The 22,885-nt window shown below is 42.4% G+C and overlaps 1 protein-coding gene across 1 annotated transcript in view; it reads left to right on the forward strand.

Annotated features, from left to right (window-relative positions):
* PYGM (glycogen phosphorylase, muscle associated) overlaps positions 1–22,885 on the forward strand; it is a 1,234,135-nt gene that overhangs the window by 1,045,984 nt on the left and 165,266 nt on the right. The window contains exons 15-16 of the mRNA XM_073605061.1: positions 4,588–4,646; positions 6,678–6,819. Coding sequence (XP_073461162.1) covers positions 4,588–4,646; positions 6,678–6,819 — 201 coding nt within the window. The remainder of the gene's footprint in view (positions 1–4,587; positions 4,647–6,677; positions 6,820–22,885) is intronic.

Below are 22,885 nucleotides of genomic sequence, written 5' to 3' on the forward strand. Positions count from 1 at the left end.
GATCTCCACCATTACATACCAATAGTATGTAAACTCTTGGAGGGGATGATAAGGGACTATATACAAGATTTTAGTAATGAGAACGGTATCATTAGCAGTACTCAGCATGGATTTATGAAGAATCGTTCTTGCCAAACCAATCTATTAACCTTCTATGAGGAGGTGAGTTGCCATCTAGATAAAGGAAGGCCCGTAGACATGGTGTATCTGGATTTTGCAAAAGCATTTAACACAGTTCCCCATAAACGTTTACTGTACAAAATAAGGTCAGATGGCATGGACCATAGGGTGAGTACATGGATTGAAAACTGGCTACAAGGGCGAGTTCAGAGGGTGGTGATAAATGGGGAGTACTCGGAATGGTCAGGTGTGGGTAGTGGGGTCCCCCAGGGTTCTGTGCTGGGACCAATCCTGTTTTAATTTGTTCATAAATGACCTGGAGGAGGGGGTAAACAGTTCAATCTCTGTATTTGCTGACTATACTAAGCTAAGCAGGGCAATAACTTCTCCACAAAAATATGAATGCAATCTATACACTGGGGGGACAACCTCTGGGGGAATCTAGGATGGAAAAGGACCTGCGTGTCCTAGTAGATGATAGGCTCAGCAATGGCATGCAATGCCAAGCTGCTGCTAACAAAGCAAACAGAATATTGGCATGCATTAAAAAAGGGGATTAATTCCAGAGATAAAATGACAATTCTCCCGCTCTACAAGACTCTGGACCAAGCCTCACCTAGAGTATGCTGTCCAGTGCTGGGCACCAGTCCTCAGGAAGGATGTACTGGAAATGGATCAAGTACAAATAAGAGCAACAAAACTAATAAAGGGTCTGGAGGATATTAGTTATGAGGAAAGGTTGCGAGCACTGAACTTATTCTCTCTGGAGAAGAGACGCTTGAGAGGGGATATGATTTCAATATACAAATACTGGTGACCCCACAATAGGGATAAAACTTTTTTTGCGGAAGGGAGTTTAACAAGACTTGTGGCCACTCATTAAAATTAGAAGAAAAGAGGTTTAATCTTAAACTACATAGAGGGTTCTTTATTGTAAGAGCGGCAAGGATGTGGAATTCCCTTCCACAAGCGGTGATCTCAGCAGGGGGGCATCGATAGTTTCAAGAAACAATTAGATAAGCACCTGAACGACCGCAACATACAGGGATATACAATGTAATACTGACATATAATCACACACATAGGTTGGACTTGATGGACTTGTGTCTCACCTACTATGTAACTATGTAATTACTAGTAAAAAAAAATAATAATAATAAAAATTCCATAAATCTATCCCCTATTTTGTAGACGCCAAAACTTTTGCACAAACCAATCAATATACACCTATTGTGATATTTTTTTTTTTTTTTAACAAAAATATGTAGAAGAATATATATCGGCCTAAACTGATGAATAAATTTGTTTTTTTATATTTTTTTTTGGATATGTATTATAGCAAAAAGTTAATTGTTTTTTTTTTTCAAAATTGTCGCTCTTTGTTTTTAGCGCAAAAAATAATAACCACAGAGGTGATCAAATACCAACAAAAGAAAGCTCTATTTGTGGGAAAAAAATGAAATCAATTTTGTTTGGGTACAACGTCGCACGACGATGCAAATGTCAGTTAAAGCGACGCAGTGCCATATCGCAAAAAAACGCCCTGGTCATTAAAGGGGCAAATCCTTCCGGGGCTAAAGTAGTTAAAGTGGATGTAAACCCAATTCATGAAGTTTGAGCTGGGCATATACATCTGCAGTGTTTTCTTATCTCTCTTCAAAGCACTAAGCCCCGTGGCTTTTTCCTGCTCCATTGTTCTGTTATCAGCATGATAACTTCTGACAAGTTCTCCGACACAGGAGATAAAACCAGCCTGAAATTTGTGTTGTGGGAGGTTGCTATAAATAGATTAGCAGACAGCCTGACTAGTTAGAGCACAGCTCTGCACATTCCTTCCTTCCTTTGCTTATGTGGAGAGGGGGTGTGTGCTTTTCCTCCAATCAGCTGTCTTGACTGTACGCCCAACTTCACACTCAGTGTTGAACAGGAAGAGAAAATCTCTAGCAAGATCTGAACTTTCTAAAGAATATATAAAAATGAAGACAGCAGATATACATGTAAAATTTATGTAGGGAGATTTGTTTAATCTCTGTGTATCATCTGAAGCTGTTCACTTCACTGGGTCAATGTGAGGGTTTACATCCACTTTAATGTTGCAGGGAAGAGTGGAGTCAGTTACCTAAAAGAGCAGAGAAGACATGATGAGGGGATGATGATGATGTAGTGTTCCTGCATTGAAAGTGCAAATGGCACTTTGCGCAAGAAGTGGCCAGCCTACCCTCGCAAGCTGTCCCAAGAGTTGAACTGAATTTATACTGGAATGGAGAGGGGGAAGGTTTATTTATTTATTTTTTTATTTATTTTTTGAGACCACATCAGCTAATACTGTTCGAGAGACTTTGGTCTGCTCCCGGCCCTCTTTCTTGCTTTCATCTTTACTCAGACACTACTACAGTGGGGACAGAAAGTATTCAGACCCCCTTAGATTTTTCACTCTTTGTTATATTGCAGCGATTTGCTAAAATCATTTAAGTTCATTTTTTTCCTCATTAATGTACACACAGCACCCCATATTGACAGAAAAACACAGAATTGTTGACATTTTTGCAGATTTATTAAAAAAGAAAAACTGAAATATCACATGGTCCTAAGTATTCAGACCCTTTGCTCAGTATTTAGTAGAAGCACCCTTTTGATCTAATACAGCCATGAGTCTTTTTGGGAAAGATGCAACAAGTTTTTCACACCTGGACTTGGGGATCCTCTGCCATTCCTCCTTGCAGATCCTCTCCAGTTCTGTCAGGTTGGAGGGTAAACGTTGGTGGACTGCCATTTTTAGGTCTCTCCAGAGATGCTCAATTGGGTTTAAGTCAGGGCTCTGGCTGGGCCATTCAAGAACAGTCACGGAGTTGTTGTGAAGCCACTCCTTCATTATTTTAGCTGTGTGCTTAGGGTCATTGTCTTGTTGGAAGGTAAACCTTCGGCCCAGTCTGAGGTCCTGAGCACTCTGGAGAAGATTTTCGTCCAGGATATCCCTGTACTTGGCCAAATTCATCTTTCCCTCAATTGCAACCAGTCGTCCTGTCCCTGCAGCTGAAAAACACTCCCATAGCATGATGCTGCCACCACCATGCATCACTGTTGGGACTGTATTTGACAGGTGATGAGCAGTGCCTGGTTTTCTCCACACATACCGCTTAGAATTAAGGCCAAAAAGTTCTATCTTGGTCTCATCAGACCAAAGAATCTTATTTCTCACCATCTTGGAGTCCTTCAGGTGTTTTTTAGCAAACTCCATGCGGGCTTTCATGTGTCTTGCACTGAGGAGAGGCTTCCGTCGGGCCACTCTGCCATAAAGCCCCGACTGGTGGAGGGCTGCAGTGATGGTTGACTTTCTACAACTTTGTCCCATCTCCCGACTGCATCTCTGGAACTCAGCCACAGTGATCTTTGGGTTCTTCTTTACCTCTCTCACCAAGGCTCTTCTCCCCCACTCAGTTTGGCCGGACGGCCAGCTCTAGCAAGGGTTCTGGTCATCCCAAACGTCTTCCATTTAAGGATTATGGAGGCCACTGTGCTCTTAGGAACCTTAAGTGCAGCAGAAATGTTTCTGTTACCTTTGACAGATCTGTGCCTTGCCACAATTCTGTCTCTGAGCTCTTCAGGCAGTTCCTTTGACCTCATGATTCTCATTTGCTCTGACATGCACTGTGAGCTGTAAGGTCTTATATAGACAGGTGTGTGGCTTTCCTAATCAAGTCCAATCAGTATAATCAAACACAGCTGGACTCAAATGAAGGCGGAGAACAATCTTAAAGATGATCAGAAGAAATGGACAGCACCTGAGTTAAATATATGAGTGTCACAGCAAAGGGTCTGAATACTTAGGATCATGTGATATTTCAGTTTTTCTTTTTTAATAAATCTGCAAAAATGTCATCAATTCTGTGTTTTTCTGTCAATATGGGGTGCTGTGTGTACATTAATGAGGAAAAAAATGAACTTAAATGATTTTAACAAATGGCTGCAATAAAACAAAGAGTGTAACATTTAAGTGGGTCTGAATACTTTCCGTCCCCACTGTATATACAGCAGGGCAAACAATAGCTAAAACTGGTTTGAACAATACCATTGAAAAGAAAAGGTCAAAGGTTCCCAACTTCCCACAGCATTATGAAGCAGATGTCCTGTGCATTAAGCATGTTGTATATAGATAGAAGTGATTACACTAACATAAAACTATTACTAAGTTTCTTGTAAATCAATAACCTAAATAACTATTAAAAACCCACATTAATGTAATTGACAAACAAATCATTGCGGAATAATTAATTCCTAATGATGTGCAAAGCTGTTAATTCACTTATGGCATTCGCATACTGTATCAAAGTGAGAAGCTATTTACACATTCAAAGTTATCTAGTTGAAGCTGTTATCTAGCTGTCAATTAATAATCAAGATACATATAATGTAATGCAATAAACAAGGTCTAACTGAGGTCTAATTGTACATAACCATCCTTTTCAGGTATAAAGAAAGATCCCAGCAAACAATATGTACCCAGAACCGTGATGATTGGAGGAAAGGTGAGCAAAGAAATAGACAAGCACAGTAACATTGTTTAGGCAAAGGTGAGAATGAACATTTCCATTTCAAGTAGGGGCATTGCTAGGTCTACAAAAGATCTTGGGTTAGAGCCCATAGCAGCGAAGTAAAGAAAGTCAGAATAACAGTTGCTCCAGAGCTTAGTAAATGAGCAAAAGCTCTGCTGACTTTCATCATCCAATCATGTGCAACCAAAAATGCACTTTTTTTATTTTTCTCGCGCGCGATTGGGTATTCTTTGCAAAGTGAAGCCTTAACTCATTTATTAAGCCCTGGAGCAAAGTACACAGTCTACTTGCCTTTAGCAAAATCAACCCCATTGTGTCCAGCTGTGATCGTCGCAGGTAATTGCTGGCTGTGCGAACAGCCATGAATAGCTTTGGCCACTGGCAGCCTGTCATTGCATTGTATGGGCTTGGTGGCTGCAGCTACCAGTTGTCAAATCCTGCAGAAGGATTCTATAGATTTCTGCTACTAGAAACTGCATCATGGCTAAACGCCCATGTGAATGTACCCGTAGCCTCCGTTGGAAGCCCATGTGAAAGGTGAAGATGAAAACACAACAGCAGCATTGCGAGACAGGAATAGAGGGCTGTTACCCTATAACAGCAAGTTTTAAACCCCTAAAACCCTGCAACAGCATACTGCAAATGTGTGCATTGCATTGTGTGCTGTTTAAAGTCAGCGAGTGTCTGATTAAGAGTGTCCTTGTTCAAGCATGGTCTTTTTTGTCTAAGCTGTCTGCTGTCACCCTACAATTCTGAGATTCACAACCAGACATTGTAAGAGTTTCTACTTCAGTGAGAGCATTCTGCTGCTGTTTTTGATGATGCAGATGATCAAGGACCGGTTCACACCAGATGCAGTCCTGTGCTTTTTTATTCTGCATCAAAAACGCATGGACACTAGTTACATTGATTCCAATGGTCCAAGTTCCCACCTGTGCAATGCGTTCCAGTGCAGCCAACAAAAGTAGAATATGCTGCATTTTTTCTGTATGGAACTGCACTGGAATGTGGCAAAACACATCAAAAACACACTGGAACACATTACAAAAAAAAACCCAGAAACTTTGGCAAAAAAATAAAAAAGCAAGACTTCTGAAGCACAAAATAAAAAGGAGTGAGGGTGAGAGATTTGGGAGACAGAAGGAAGGGTGGAGGAGGGGGGAGAGCTCAGTCACAGTTTTTACACACAGGCTTATCCCCGGAGGCTCAGGCTGACTGTTCATGAAGAGGAGATAGCTGCTGTTTTAAAGTTCCCGCCCACACATCCTCTTCATGTTCATAACACAGCCAAGGGAATTGGAGTGAGGGGGAGGGGCAGGAGCAGGAATAGATCAAGGCTTCCTGAGCTCCTGTTTTTGCGGAGGGGTTGGGGGCGGGACTGCACTGTCTGGGCTGTGAGAATGTCAGACTCACGCAGCCATGACACATGCAGCCCGACTGCTGCACCCAGTAAGAGACTCAGGGCTATGGTCCCCAGATTCAGGGCTATAGCCCCAATAGCCACCCCCTAGTGACGCCACTGATTTCAAGTATACTGTAAGATTTCTATAATCTATGAGACAGAATTTGGTCCAACTACAGTACTTGTTATTGCTCATTTGTGGACTCCAAATTATTGTTTGTGTTGGTGGGAAAAATTAGCAAGGTTGCAAGAAGTATATGACAGCGCAAGAGTAAACAATAGTTCTGTGTTAAGTATAGTTTTGTTTTATTTCACAATGCATTCCCAGATAAGATGCTTGACTTGCACATATTGGGATGCATTAAGTCAGCCCAAGCCCTTTTCTGTACCTCAAACAGTGCATATTTGTATACGTTTATTGTCTCAGTAATATTGACATATGATAATGCATGGATGGGTACAGTTATAGATATGCACATTTTTATTGATGTTCTTCAGTGTTTACACTTTCTTTCTCATGCAGCAAATCTTTCTGCCTTTCTCTATCTCTATACTTTCCCTTTTCATTCTTGTAGTTTTCATTGTCTTTGTCTCATTGATAGGCTGCTCCTGGGTACCACGTGGCCAAGATGATCATCAAATTAATCACTTCTGTGGGTGATGTTATCAACAATGATCCTGCTGTTGGAGACAGGCTTAAATTTATATTCCTGGAGAACTACCGTGTTTCTCTGGCAGAGAAAGGTCTGGTGTTTACGTAATTGATTATCTGCGAAAGGCAACAACAGTTATTGAAGCACAGTTAGCATTAAACTTGTGTATTTACCAATCTAATAATCTGTTACCATTTGGTGTCTTAGGTCTGGAAGACACAGGCCGAATATTGGCCGATTCAACAGAGTGTTGTGTATGGCAGCCTGTCCTACAGAAGCCAGCCAAACTTCTGGCTTCTGTAGAATAGGCGTGCCAGAAAAACATCTGTCCAATCGGCATCTGACCATCACTCGCAAACCAATGTATGCGAGCGTTGACTGGTGTGTTCTGGCAGGGAGGACAGTCCATAGTGTGTACTAGGCATAAGAGGAACCATTCAGACTATGGATTGTGTTAATGTAACGGGTTACTGTGAGCGAGAGTGCACAGCCTTAGGGCAGGCCATTTATTTTTAAAGGGCTGGCAGAACACCTCAACACCATGTAAATTGAACATGCCCCTTTTTCTAACAGAGCAAAAGTAAACAGGAAACTCAATGAACACGGGATGGTATATATATATATATATATATATATATATATATATATATATATATATATATATATATACACACACACCCTATTTGATGATAACAGCTAAAGACGGGTTAGTGGATTCTATCCACTGCAGGTGAGTGCATAAATATTTAATTCACTTCGCAAATAGAACAGGTACATCTTACTGTTTCCACCGTCATGCTGAATCGATCTTGTCCAAGTCCTGGATCAGAGGCAGATGGTACAATCATCTCATTCCAAGCCATAGGGCTTGAGAGGAACACTTCCTGCATCAATCAGCGTGTCCGGAATATACACAGTGCCGTGTATAGTTGCTATTTTGCTGCCGGGTTGTTCTCTGAGGTGTCGCAGTATTTGCAGAGTCTCCAGCAAGGAGCGTAGTGGCGTCTGGAGGTTTGTCTAGTGGGTGGATAGACCATGTCCTCACATTACAGAGCGTGATGGCGTCATGTTGACGCGTTTCACTTGTCACACGAGTTTCATCAGAGCATGCGCGGACATCTGTAAATTAATGTAAATTTGCGGATAGGACTGATGTGTTCGCCAGCTCTGATGGCAAAAAGAATTTCAAAATGAATAATTTTAACAATTGTTCTACTATGCGTGTTGTCTACATGTTAACGTGCCCGTGTGGCAAAGCCTACGTTGGCAAGACAAAGAGGCCACTCAAAGTCAGAGTTGGCGAACACATTCAAAGCATCCTCAAAAAGGACGATGAACGTCTTCTTGCTCTTCACTTCATTACATTTCATAATGCATAATGCATAAAGGGCTTCCTTTTCAAAGGAATCAATAAACTCAACTTACCACCACAAAGAGGAGACTTTGACAGAATCTTCTACCAGAAAGAAAAAATGTGTATTTACAATTTGAATAATATGCAACCCCTGGGGCTCAATACAGAATGTAACTTGTCAGCATTTTCGAACCCTAAGATTTCCTGTATTCTCCTACCCTCTGATAGGGGTGTTTCTGATTATTATTTTTTGATCTTTGTTGTTTTTTGTCCTTCTGGCTGCACTACATTATTTTATTTTATTCTCTATTTTCTTCTTCCCCTTCCCTCCAATCCCCCCTCTCCTCCCTTACTCTTGTCCCCCCCTTTTGCTATCTTTCCCTATATATTTTTTCTCCCCCGTTTTTTTCCTTTTGTTCCCCTTCCCCTTTTTCTCCCCTCCCCTTCCCCTCCTTCCTTCCTTCTTTGCTTTTTTTCCTCACTGACAGGGTATTTCATATACTAACTGTAGCTGAGCAAGGGGTTATTTAATGTATACCTGCTGAAGCAGGACCACAGTGAGCAATGCATAATTTTCGGTGAAATGACATACCTACACCAATGCCAAGACAGTGGATATACTGTTTGGGTTGTATGTAGTGGCCACAGTGGTCAGTTTACGGTGAGAAATGTGGCTAATACTTCCCACTTCTTGCTGTGTATAATAAGGTATGTGATATTTCCTCCAGCATTGAGAAATATATAAGTTGGTATATTTAATAAATAGTTAGTGAATAACATTTAAGTACCTTGCTGGCTCCGATTTACCCCCTAGTGGAGACATGTTCATTGCTTGTTTTTTATTTATGTATCTAATTTTCATTTTTGTTAAGTGCACTTTTATTTTTATTATTATTATTTCTTGATATGTTTTATGATTGATCGTGGCATGCTTGCACCCCAGGGCTGCCCGTCCTTTGTTTTGTTGTCTTTCTATGTGGATGGCTGTTTAATCTAGAAGCGGATGCCTGCGCAAACCGCCCGGTGACTCCAACTATTGGATCTCACTGACGATACTTAAAGACGTGGGGCAGATGTCCGCGCATGCTCTGATGAAACTCGTGTGACGAGTGAAACGCATTAGCATGACACCATCACGCTCTGTGATGCGAGGACACGGTCTATCCACCCACTAGACAAGCCTCCAGATGCCGATCCGCTCCTCGCTGGAGACTCTTCAAATACCTCGCGACACCTCAGAGAACAACCCGGCAGCAAAATAGCAACTATACACGGCACTGTGTACCTTCCGGACACCCTGATTATTGCAGGAAGTGTTCCTCTCATGCCGGTGGAAGCGGTGAGATGTATCTATTCTATTTGCAAAGTGAATTCAATATTTATACACTCACCTGCAGTGAATAGAATCCAATAGCCCGTCTTTAGCTGTTATCATCAAATAGGCGGTATATATATATTGTGTTACTCCCTAGAGGGAACCACACCATGTTCATTGAGCATCCTGTTTAATGAATTTAATCCTGGGAGAAACATATGCACCTTTGGGACTATACACATTGCCTGTCATCTCTCAAAGGGAATCATCCCACTCTCACTGAACATTTAATTGATATGAATCTAACCCTGGATGAACTCCATGCACTTTGTGTTGTCAAGTGGGTATCATTAACCCTGCAAGTCTCCTAATTTGGAGTCCACAAGTTTAGACTATGTGCATTCTATTATATTCAGCTTTAACTGTTCAGTGAAACTGCCATGCTACTATTATCTCCTTTATTAATAGGACCCAACTTTGAGAAATTAACGGTGTGTGGTGTCTGTGAGGCCTGTATGTCTGATTGTGGTGGCCACCTGCGTCCTTAAGACAATTGTCTATTTTTTAGATGTACATGGTGGAGGTTAGTAGTACTATTATATTAATTAATTGCTAGTGTTTAGGGATGAGCCGAACAACCCCCCCGGTTCGGTGCGCACCAGAACTTGCGAACGGACCGAAAATTTGCGCAAACTTTAGAACCCCATTGAAGTCTATGGGACTCGAACGTTCGAAATCAAAAGTGCTAATTTTAAAGGCTGATTTGCATGGTATTGTCCTAAAAAGGGTTTGGGGACCAGGGTCCTGCCCCAGGGGACATGTATCAATGCAAAAAAAAGTTTTAAAAACAGACATTTTTTTGGGAGCAGTGATTTTAATGATGCTTAAAGTGAAAAAAAGTGAAATATTCCTTTAAATATCGTATCTGGGGGGTGTCTATAGTATGCCTGTAAAGTGGTGCGTGTTTCCCGTGCTTAGAACAGTCCCTGCACAAACTGACATTTTTAAAGGAATAAAAGGCATTTAAAACTGCTTGCGGCTTTAATGTAATGTCGGGTCCCGGCAATATGGATGAAAATCAGTGAGACAAACGGCATGGGTACCCCCCCCAGTCCATTACCAGGCCCTTTGGATCTTGTATGTATATTAAGGGGAACACCGCACCCAAATTAAAAAAAGGAAAGGCGTGGGGCCCCCAGGCCCTATATACTATGAACAGCAGTATACAGGCGGTGCAAACAAGACAGGGACTGTAGGTTTGTTGTTAAGTAGAATCTGGTTGTAATTTTGAACTGGTACATTTTTAAAGTGTAGCTCCAGCCAAGAAAAATCTATTTTTAAGCTTTTTGGAAAACATAGGGAAGGGTTATCACCCCTGTAACATTTGTTTTGCTGTCTGTGCACCTCTTCAGAAGATTTCACCTCACTTTCTGTCCCAATGACAAATGTTTTTTGAAAATTTGGGTTTTTTAGTGAAACAAGGTTTGGTGATAAAGCATCAGTGAAGAGGAGAGACGTTTTTCCCATATTAACTCTTACAGGAGATAATTTCCCTTCCTAGGGATAAATTTCTTTTTTTTTTTTTTTTTTTTTAAATAGTTTTTATTCAGAATTTTGTCAGTTTACAAAGATATACATCTTGTTTACAAGTTGCAGGAGATATCGTAAACTGGGTTAATAAAAGAGAATAAGAAAATAATAGGAAATAAAACCAAAAAATAGAGGTTAACAGATACATGTAGTTTGTTGTTCAGTACCGTAAGTTAATTATGAGGAATAGATCAAGGCAGGAGAGGCCATGTGACTCCGCCAGCCACCCCAATGGGAACTATCTGTGGCTCAGCAGAGGCATAGCCCCTTCATGTCTACATGTCCACATCAGTGTTAATCCTTTTATATCTGTTAGTATTTGTATAACCAGAGCGTATAGCTCATAACTAGATAAAAGTAACTCTTATGTAAATTATACAGGATCAATTCAGAAACCATATGGAAAGGGAAAGCTAAGGTTATAGGTGAGCCAAAAAAAAGGTTGATGTTATGCACTCTAGTAGTAGTGAGTAGTGTCATGTTGGATTGCGATGGGTGTTGTACCAATTAATCCAGTGTTGCCAGCGTGGGAGAAAAATATCGTATTTTCCACTAATTGATGCTAACATCCTTTCATAAGTGTAATGCAAAGATAAGGTATTTACCGTTTCTTCTATGTCCGGTAGATCCAACGATCTCCATTTTCTTAGGATCACTAATTTAGCAGCTAGGAATAAGTGGGTAGTAAATTGTCTATGCAGTGGTGGTATGTGTTCTATGCCTATATTTAGGATGGCCAATGAAGAGGTGTTAGTTATGTTGAGGTTTGTAGTTTGACGTAAAATGTTGAAGACGTGGGACCAATATGAGGTCAGGTGTTTACAATCCCATAGGATGTGGTAGATAGTGCCTGGTTGCCCACAATTCCTCCAACAAGTGGAAGGTGTGGAGCTGTCAAACTTAGCCAATCTATAGGGTGTTAAATACCATCGTTGTGTGATCTTATGTGAGAGTTCCCAGAGGTTGGTGCTTTTGGTGGCTGAATGGAGGTGTTGTAAAGCCTTGTGCCATTGTTGTGGGGAAAAGGAGTCATTGAGATCTCTTTCCCATGCTAACATGGAGTTTGTTTTGGTAAATATATTTTTATCATGAAGATAAGTATAAAATAATGAAATACCTCCCTTACGAGGTAGCTTGGCATTTAGGTACACATGAATTTGCCAGAATATTTTGTATTGGATGTCATGTGTTTTGAGATAAGAGGCAATTCTGAAGTGATGAAATCTGTCTGAAGTAGGTAGGTCATAGGATTTTTGTAGATCATCAAACGATCTAGCATTAAGGCCAGAGTGTACATCTGAAACCCATTGTATACCTTTCTCTATCCATTTAGCCACGGGTATATCTGGGATTAATAGAGCCAGTGTTGATAGAGGGATTGACAGGGATATGGTGGGGGATGATCTAGATTTGGTGGTTATCAATGTCTTCCATGAGCTGAGTGTCGCTAGAATCGGGAGAGAGAGGTCAGAAGGTTTGGATTTAAGATGCACAAAAGCCAACAAATAATCATAAAGGTTGCCACCTGGTATTGTGGATTGTTCAATAGCGCACCAAAGCGGTGGTTGGTGGTGGGGAAACCACCCTCTTAATTGTGCCAGGATTGCAGCTAAATGGTAGTCGGCAAAAATCGGTAGGCCAACGCCTCCTGCTGTTTTTGTTTTACGGAGATTGATGAGCGCGCTTCTGGCTTTTTTACCTTCCCATAAGTATCTAGAAAGTGTGGATTGTAAAGTTTTAAAGTGCTGTTGAGGAACTGGAATAGGAACCGTACGAAATATATAGAGTATTTGTGGCAGAAGTTGCATCTTAAAGGCAGCCAACCTACCGGACCAAGACAATGTGTGTTTGCTTATGGATTGTAGGTTCGTATTTAAAGAGCGTATCAAAGGAAGGTAGTTAGCATGAAATAATTGCGAAGGGTGGGACGTTAGTTTAATACCTAGATAAGTTATTTCATGGGATTCCCAGATATACGGGTATCTATTTTGCAAAAGTAATTTATCGTTTGCCTTTACACCAAGATCCAATATGTAAGATTTGGTTTCGTTCACTTTGTAATACGATATTAAACCATATTCGTGTAGTAATTGAGACACGTGTTGCAGAGAAGACACCGGATTTGTTAACATAAGGATTACATAGTCTGCGAAGAGACTGATGACATGTTTGCGATGATTAATAGGAAAGCCTTGTATATTAGGATTTTGTCTGATGCTGGACGCTAGTGGTTCCATTAAGAGGTTGAAAATGAGTGGGGAGAGGGGACATCCCTGGCGGGTGCCATTTGTTATTTTACAAGGTTTAGATAGCATACCTGAGGTGTATACTCTGGCTGATGGTTTAGAGTAGAGGGATAGTATGGCAGATAGTATATGACCCCTAAAACCAAACTTTTCCAAAGTGCTTGCGAGATATGTCCAATGTACTCTGTCGAACGCCTTCTCTGCATCCAGAGCGAGAAGCAGAGAAGGCGTCCCTGTCTTCCTGGCCACATGAATCACATCTATCAATCTTCTGGTAGCGTCAGATGTTTGTCTGCCTTTAGTGAATCCACATTGGTCAGGGTCAATTATAGTGGGGAGAATGTCAATGAGCCTTAACGCTATCATTTTAGCATAAAGCTTCAGGTCAGTATTCAGTAATGAAATCGGTCTAAAGTTTTGAGGAACATCCGGTGTCTTCCCTGGTTTAGGCAGTGTTACTATTAAAGCCTCCAACATCTCAGAAGGAAAAGAAGATGAGACAGCAGCGGCCTCAAACACCCTGAGGAGATGAGGACCTAAACATTGTTTGAAATTCCTATAATATTCCTCTGTCAGGCCATCCGGTCCTGGTGATTTATTAGCAGGTAGGGTGTCAATAACTTTCAGTAACTCAGATAATGTGAAGGGGGAATTCAAGGCTTGGATTTGTGAAGTGGATAGACTCGGTAGGTCAATGTGTTTTAGGAAATCATTTATGGCGTTTTGTGACGGTTGGTTGAGAAGATTGTCTTGATTTAAATTGTATAGGGAACTGTAGTATTCACTAAAAGCATTGGCGAAGCTTTGAGGGTCAATCACTTTTTGTTTGGAGGAGGGGCTTAGGATGTAGGGTATTTTATTTTTGTAGCGTTGGCCTTGTAATTTGCGAGCCAATGCCTTTCCAGCTTTGTTACTGGTCGAATAGTATGACATTTTGAGTCGTCGTTCTTTTTGCTCAAAGGAGTGGAGTAGTTCTAGTCTGAGATCATGTCGGAGAGTAATTAGTCGTTTACTATTCTGGTGTGTAGGATGTTTTTTATCTAGTTCCTCTAGGGATTTGATATCTGCAAGTATGGTGTCAAGCCGTTGCTGTCTCTGTCTCTTAAGTTTCGAGGCCAATTGAATAAATATTCCTCTAATGTATGCCTTGTGAGCATTCCATAAAACAAACGGGTCATTAGTGGAAGAGTGCTTGATCTGGAAATAATCAGACAAGTGGTTCTCTAATATTTTTTTGGTGGTTGGTGAATGTATTACTTGGGGGTTTGCGCGCCAGAGGTATGCTCCATTAGTAGGGTAGTTATCCCCAAGTGTCAGGAGAATAGAGGCGTCATCCGACCACGTAATGTTATTTATTTGAATTTGAGATACTTTTTGTAGCAACCACTTATCCAGCAAGACCAGATCAATCCTCGAGTAAACACAATGTCTATGAGAATAAAATGTGAAATCTCGTTCACTAGCATGCATACATCGCCAGCAATCGAATAAATCATGCGATCGTAGGAAAGCATGTAGAGAAGGAGATTTTTGTGAACAGGACGAGGTAGAGTCCATGTGTGGGTCGGGAGTAATATTAAAGTCTCCACAAATTATAAATGAACCTTGTTGAATTTTTTTAACCTTTTTCATCAAATTATTGAGAAAGTGAATTTGTTTGGTATTAGGAACATACACATTCACCAGAGTGTAGCGGGTGGAATTGATATCGCATACAAGTATGAGGTATCGGCCCGCTTCATCAGATATTTCGGAGTGAAGTTGAAATGATATAGAGTCTTTAATGGCCACCATAACTCCTCTCTTTTTCGCTTTCATACTGGAGAAGAAGTAGTGTTGGAAGTTTCTGTGAGAGCAGTAAGGTGGGGCTTCTTGATGGAAGTGTGTCTCTTGAACACATAGAATATCACATTGGGAAGAGTCAACTTCTTTCCAAAGAGACGCTCTTTTGGCTGGATGGTTTAAGCCATGGGCATTGATGGAAAATATTTTAACTGGCATGAGGCAAGTTGGAGAGAATGTGAAACGTCAAGGATTTACAGTACTCACGGCCGATGAATGACTGCGGTGCCAGGCTGGTTTTGCCTCTAGAATATCCCTTGAAGCGGACAGTTGGAATGCAGATGTTGTAGGTTACTTTCCATGATGTCGCAGATGGGCATGGTTCTGTAGAAGGTTGTTGATCCATAAAAACAGCAAAAAACAAAGAACAAAACAAGTTAAAGGGAAAAAAAAGAGAGGTTACAGGGTGATAGGAGAATCCACAGGGGGATTCTTGATCCATAAGCACTGTTCAATAAGGTTGAGGGGTTTAGGAAAAATTTCCAAGTGTGCCTGCACTGGGGGAGTGTAGACGTAAAGATTTAGTGAAATGAGTAGGAGCGATCATACATTTACTGTAAGCGTGTTTCTTGTCGCTTTTTTTTCTTTTCACCACCTGCCATTCTGCCTGCATGTGTTGGGGAGGGTGAACCTGTATAGGAGGTGGGGATGCTTCCATCAAGATTCCCCATTGCCTGAGGATATGCAGACCTTCTTCCATAGTGGAGACCGTGGTGGTCGTGCCGTTATGGGTGATTGAGAGCGTAGCCGGGTATTTCCACCTGTGTAGAATGCGATGGTTACGGAGCGCCTTAGTAATGGTGGCTGAATTACGGCGTTTCTGGAGGGTATGCCATGACAAATCAGGGAGTAGCTGAAGAGATGCATATTGAGGCGGGTGCTGATCAGGGTTGCGGAATGAAGCCAAAATGGTTTCTTTCGTTTTATAGAAGTGGAGCCTCAGTAGAACATCTCTGGGTACATCATCGGGTAAAAAGGACGGTTTCGGTATTCTATGTACCCTGTCTACCGTGAGCTCTAATGCAGATGTTGCAGGGAGCAGTGCCACGAACAGTTCTTGGACATATTGCGGTAATTGCAGCGCAGGGATAGATTCAGGAATGCCTCTTATTTTGAGGTTATTTCTCCTGGATCGGTCTTCAAGGTCAGATAATTTATCTTTGATCCAGGAAATGTCATCAGAGTGAATGGTGTGAGCATCCACCATTTTGTTGAAAGAGGACCCATGGGAGGCTAGGGCATTCTCAATGTGATCTACCCTCCCTCCTAGAGCCTGTACTTCAGCTTGACACTGTTGTTGTCATCAGCATGTCTTGATGCAGGGATGACCTCAGGGACATTAGCATCTCTTTAAGGACAGTGTCTGATATAGGTTGTCCTGTGGTGGGGAATCCCTCTATAGGATCTGAGGCGGCTGAGGCCTGGGCATGTGAGGGGGTATGTGTTCTCACCTCCATAGCTTGTTGTTGTTGATTCCCCTGTGGAGAGGCCGTCCTCTGCTTGGATTTAACAGGGCTTCTTGTAGTGGGGGTGGAAGCCGCTGAAGACGATCCGCTGTGCTGGGTCCGTGGATCGGCGCTGTTTAGGCCGGGCGGACAGCTCGTGGATGCGGCCTGCTGTTGCTTTCGGTTTGGCTGGGCGCCATTTTGGATAGGCCGTGCTGATGCGGAGAAATACTCCGGCAGCTTGCTGAGCTGCGGCGGAGGGTCTTTTCGTCTCCGCGGCATCCCTGCGTGTGTACGGGACTCTGATGGGTCGGATGGCGGCGGATGGCACTATCGATCGCTCCGATGGCAGTGGATTCCCCCGGTGGAGTGGCGGAGCTCGGGAGCTAAGCAGCCATCTTCGGGCTCGGACGCCACGCCCCTCCCTAGGGATAAATTTCATCTCACTTCCTGTTGTCTCCTTCCGTTTGCAAGTAGGAGTCGTTTGAAAGTAGGGTCCTGCCCTATATACTCTGCAGAAATTGGGGCCTTAGGTGTTGGTGTTGCCACAACACTGTAAGCCCTCACAGTTACTCTTGTTGGGCGCAGGAATGGGCCCTGCTGTGAAATATTAGATCAAGAATTGTAATTACATGTCCCTGTTACATAGTTACATAGTAGGTGAGGTTGAAAAAAGACAGAAAGTCCATCAAGTCCAACCTATGTGTGTGATTTTGTGTCAGTATTACATTATATATCCTTGTATGTTGTGATCATTCAGGTGCTTATCTAATAGTTTCTTGAAGCTATCAATGCTCCCCGCTGAGACCACCGCCTGTGGAAGGGAATTCCACATCCTTGCCGCTCTTACAGTAAAGAACCCTCTACGTAGTTTAACTCTTCTGTGGGGTCACCAGTACGGTATTTGTGAATTGAAATCATATCCCCTCTCAAGCGTCTCTTCTCCAGAGAGAATAAGTTCAGTGCTCGCAGCCTTTCCTCATAAATAAGATCCTCCAGACCCTTTATTAGCTTTGTTGCCCTTCTTTGTACTCACTCCATTTCCAGGACATCCTTCCTGAGGACTGGTGCCCAGAACTGGACAGCATGAATAGGGGCAGAAAAATTGGGCCTTAGGCACTGGTGCCACAACACTGCAACCCCTCACAGATACTCTAGTTGGAGCGCAGGAACGAGCCCTGCTGCAAAGTATTGCATCAAAAATTGTAATTACACGCCCCTGTTAAACAGGGGCTGAAAAAATTGGGCCTTAGGCACTGGTGCTGGTGCCACAACACTGCAACCCTTCACAAATACTCTAGTTGAGCACAGCAACGAACCCTCCTTGCAAAGAAATGCATCAAAAATTTTAATTACACGCCTCTGTTAAACAGGGGCTGAAAAATTGGGCCTTAGCCACTGGTGGTGGCGCCCAGAACCAAAAATATTCTTACAAGCTATCAGCATGATCATTGAGGAGGAAGATGATAGTCACTCAGCATAACAGGATAGTCACTCAGCATCAGCATAGGCAGTCTTGAAGGGATCTGACATTTCAAAAAAAATTATTCGGTTACATCAGCATTAGGTGCTTGGTAGCTGGTGGTGATCCAAGACTGATTCATTTTTATGAAGGTCAGTCGATCAACCGAGTCGGTGGACAGACGCACCCTGTGATCGGTTACAAAGCCTCCAGCAGCACTGAATGTGTGTTCCGAAAGAACGCTGGATGCAGGACAGGCCAGTAGCTCAACTGCATACTGTGCAAGTTCTGGCCAGTGATCCATCCTCAAGACCCAGTAACCCAGAGGATTTTCGGTGGGAAAGGTGTCCAAGTCAAATCTTGCCCCTAGGTATTCCTGCACCATGTAAAACAGACGCTGGCGATGGTTGCTGGAACCTATCATACCTTGGGGCTGCGGACTAAAAAATTGTCTGAACGCATCGGTCAGACGGCCACCTTCTCCACTGCTCCTTCTTTGACTGACCGAAGCCTCAGCAACACATTGTCCAGGAACAGGAGTTTGTAACCTCCCAGTTTCTGGGAACGCGTTGCACAGACCTTTCTGCAAGGCCTCCCGAAGATGTTTCATCCTCTGCTCCCTCTGTGACGGCAAGATAAGTTCCGCAACCTTACCCTTGTAACGTGGATCAAGGAGGGTTGCCAGCCACTAATGATCCCTCTCCTTGATACCACGAATATGAGGATCCTTCTGCAGGCTTTGCAGGATCAGGGAGGCCATGCAGTGTAGGTTTGCTGAGGCATTCGGTCCGGAGTTTTCTGGGTCACTAAGGACGACATGATCCGCAGCCACCTCCTCCCAGCCACGTACAAGTCCATGGGTTTCTTGGGACTGTAAATGATCCCTTAAAGACTGCTGCTGATGCTGAGTGTCAGGCTCCATCTCCATGCTGACACAATCCTCCTCTTCCTGTGTGATCAGCGAGCACGCAGGAACACTGTCTGGATAAAGGGGGTCTTGAGAGGTAAGGAAGTCCTCCTCTTGCTGCCTCTGTTCTGCCTCAAGTGCCCTGTCCATTATTCCATGTAGCGTGTGCTCCAACAGGTGGACAAGGGGGATAGTGTCACTGATGCATGCACTGTCACTGCTCACAATCCTCGTGGCCTCCTCAAATGGTGACAGGACAGTGCATGCATCCCTGATCATGGTCCACTGGCGTGGGAAAAAAAAAACAAGCTCCCCTGAGCCTGTGGTGCCATAGTCGCACAGGTACTCATTGATGGCCCTCTGCTGCGTGTACAGCCGCTGCAGCCGCTGCAGCATGGCCAACGTTGAGTTCCACCTGGTGGGCATGTCACAGATTAGGTGGTTCTTGGGCAGGTTGTATTCCTTTTGGAGGTCAGCCAGCTGAGCACTGGCATTATATGACTGACGGAAATGCTTCAAGAGCATTTCAAGAGCCTGCCTGTGCTATTAATAGGATCAGAAGAAACACATAAGCACTTGTCTTCAGGTAGCTATAGGTGCAGCTGTGCAGGGTACACAGTACACTAACTGTAAATACTTCAAGAGCCTGCCTGTGCTATTAATAGGATGAGAAGAACACAAGCACTTGTTTTCAGGTAGCTATACTGTAGGTGCAACTCTGCAGGGTACACAGTACACAAACTGTAAATACTGTAAGAACACCTGCCTGTCAGTATACTAGGAAGAGAATAACAGGAACGGATCTAGCTAAACTGAATACAGTGTGTATGTATGTATATATATATATATATATATATATATATATATATATATATATATATGCAACACCTGGGATGCATATATATACATAATACACTGTAAGTGCAGCTAACTGACTCGACCTGCCTACTCTATCTAACTTAAATCAAATGACAGTGTGTCCCTGTCTATCTACAGTATCTCTCTCTGCCACCGCAACACACTACACAAGGCCCCCACGCAGGTGGCCTTATATAGTGTGGGGCATGTACTAAACCCCCTGAGCCATAATTGGACAAAGCCACCCTGGCATTGGCCAATTATGGCTCTCTGTACACACGGCGCTGTGATTGGCCAAGCATGCGGGTCATAGTGCATGCTTGGTCAATCATCAGCCAGCAATGCACTGCGATGCCGCAGTGAATTATGGGCCGTGACGCGCCACTCGAATTTGGCGCGAACGGCCCATATCGTTCGCAATTCGATGAACGGTCGAACAGGCGATGTTCGAGTTGAACATAGGTTCAACTCGAACTCGAAGCTCATCCCTACTAGTGTTATGTGATGTTTTCTAAATAAAAATAATTTTTTACTTTTAATACCGGCTATTTGAAGAATTCTTTGGGAATTTATATTTGTTCCCACCTCTTTTCGTATATTTTTAAGTAAGCCTACCACATAAGAAATGCTCTAAATCCACTTTTTTGAAGAAGAAGACATTTATAGGCCTGATACATTTGGCTATATTCCACATGAATCCAGAAATTTCTAGAAAATATTGCACAGTAAATGAAATAACCTTACTGGGTGACCCTAGCCTTGTAATGTTTCAGCATGCTACATAATTATTTGTTTATTTATTACAGGCATTTATAAAGCACTAACAATTTACCAATACTTTACATATTGTACATTTACTCAGTAATTACACCAATTATTAACACTTACAAATTAGACAAGTGAAAGCTATAATTCAGCTGTTATTCATGTGTACTGTATATGTAGATGCTTTAAAGTATAACTAAAGGCAAAAGGTTTTTTTTAGTTTTGGATGGAGTGGAGAGGGATTAGAACAACTGTCAACTGTTATTGCTGTCTGTCCCCCCCCCCACGTTAAGGAGATTTACCCTCTCTGGATCTCTGGCTCCACCACCCACCAATACAGGGGGTACAGGATTAATAGGGGGCAGGGCTCATTGTCAGCACCAATCAGGAGGAGGGAAATCTGCAAGAACTCACTGATCACATTGTACCGGTCACAGGGAGCTCAGAGTTACACCTAATCATCCTCTATGGGGGAGAGGAGTGGGACAGAGGGGCAGGACTTTCACACCCATGATATAGGAATAAAGGGTCGGAGCCTCCGCATAGTTTGGTGGAACCTTCACATGGAGGCGAGAGACCTCTGAACAGTTGGGCGGAATCTACGCTATGGAGGTGCAGGACCTCCAAATAGATTGACAGATCCTTGTATAGAGGGGCGGGATAGTGCTTTTCCTGCAGGGGGATCCTCCGGAGCTGGGAGCCCAGGGACCGGCCCAACACCGAGCACCGCAAATACTTCCCCACCTCTCCCGTGCTGTGGGGCACCGAGCCCAGCAACATCCCCATCCCCAATCAACTGGACCAAGTGGATGGACACATCTTCAGCCAGATCCACCAACTGTCTGCGGAAAAGGACAATGACGTCATCTACTACTGGGCATGACCATGTCCCTTCTGCCTGGGGGGGAGGGGCGGCCACCCTGAAAAATGCCACCCAAGGCAAACGTCTTGTTTGCATCGTGGAAGATACTTCACTTTACAAAGAATACCCGATCACATGCAAGGAAAATTTTTAAAAAATGCATTTTTGCTTGCACATGATTTGATAAAGGAAGTCAGCAGAGCTCTCCCTCAGTTACTAAGCTCTGGAGCAACTGCACTTGCATAGTGTAACTGCACTTGCAAAAATGCACAGTCTATTTGCCTTTAGTAAATCAACATACATTTAAGTATAGGTAGCTTTTAATGGAAAATATGACTGCAGAATATATTTAACCCCTTCAGCTCTGGAAGGTTTTACCCCCCTATCTGACCAGGCCATCTTTGCAATACGGCACAACGTTACTTTAACAGACATTTACGTGGTTGTACAACACTGTACCCAAATAAAATTGATGTCCTTTTTTTCCCACAAATAGAGCTTTATTTTGGTGGTGTTTGATCACCGCTGCTGTTTTTATTTTTTGCGCTATAAAAAAAAACTATATTTTTTGCTTTCTGCTATAAAATCTATCCAATAAAAAAATGTAAAAAATTTTATTTCTTCAAAAAATTAGGAGGTGATAGTGATGGAACATCTTACTACAGCAATAAGGAGAAATGGGGCTATTCAAGGCATAAATGTTAAAGGAAAAGAATCAGAAATGTTGAATGTGTCATTAACAGAAAAGGTTCAGGTACTTCTTCAGAAGGATTTTATATTTAAATGGCAAAATGAGGCAATTAAGTATCTAGGGATATATATCCCAAGTGACTTGATTAATTTGCAGGAATTAAAATATTCTCTAATAATTTGAAAAACTATAAAATCGCTCCAAATGTATGATAAAATATACATTCTTGGATGGGAAGAATTAACGTAGTGAAAATGGATATACTACCAAAATTATTATATGTATTTCAAGCCATACCCTTGACTCCTCCAAAAAGTTTAATGGCACAACTACGTAAAGCCATAGGAAGTTTTTTTGGGGGCCCAAAAAACACCACGAATAAAAAGAGAAATCTTAATTAGAACAAAAAAGAACGGAGGTCTTGCACTTCCCAATTTTACAATATATCTACAAGCTGCATCCTTGAAAAGGATAATAGATTGGTATCACAATGTAAAATATAAGCAATGGGTAACCTTATGTCGCGTACACACGAGCGGAATGTCCGACAGAAAAGGTCAGACGGAAGCTTTTCTTCGTATATAGCGATCGTATGTAGGCCTCATCGGACTTTTTTTTTTGAAAAATCAGACGGACCTAGAAATGGAACATATAAAAGAAAAATACGCTGCGCTAGAGTGTGCTATTTTGTGCTGGTCAGTATTATAGCATACCAAAATTTGTGTGTAATTACAAACGCATGTAAAAAACCATACATACATACATGTAATCTATACCCTCACTGGGTAAATACCAAATGTGGTAAAGTAATAAATAATAA

The sequence above is a fragment of the Aquarana catesbeiana genome, linkage group LG11, assembly GCF_042186555.1.
Source record: "Aquarana catesbeiana isolate 2022-GZ linkage group LG11, ASM4218655v1, whole genome shotgun sequence".
Classification (NCBI taxonomy): Eukaryota; Metazoa; Chordata; class Amphibia; order Anura; family Ranidae; genus Aquarana; species Aquarana catesbeiana.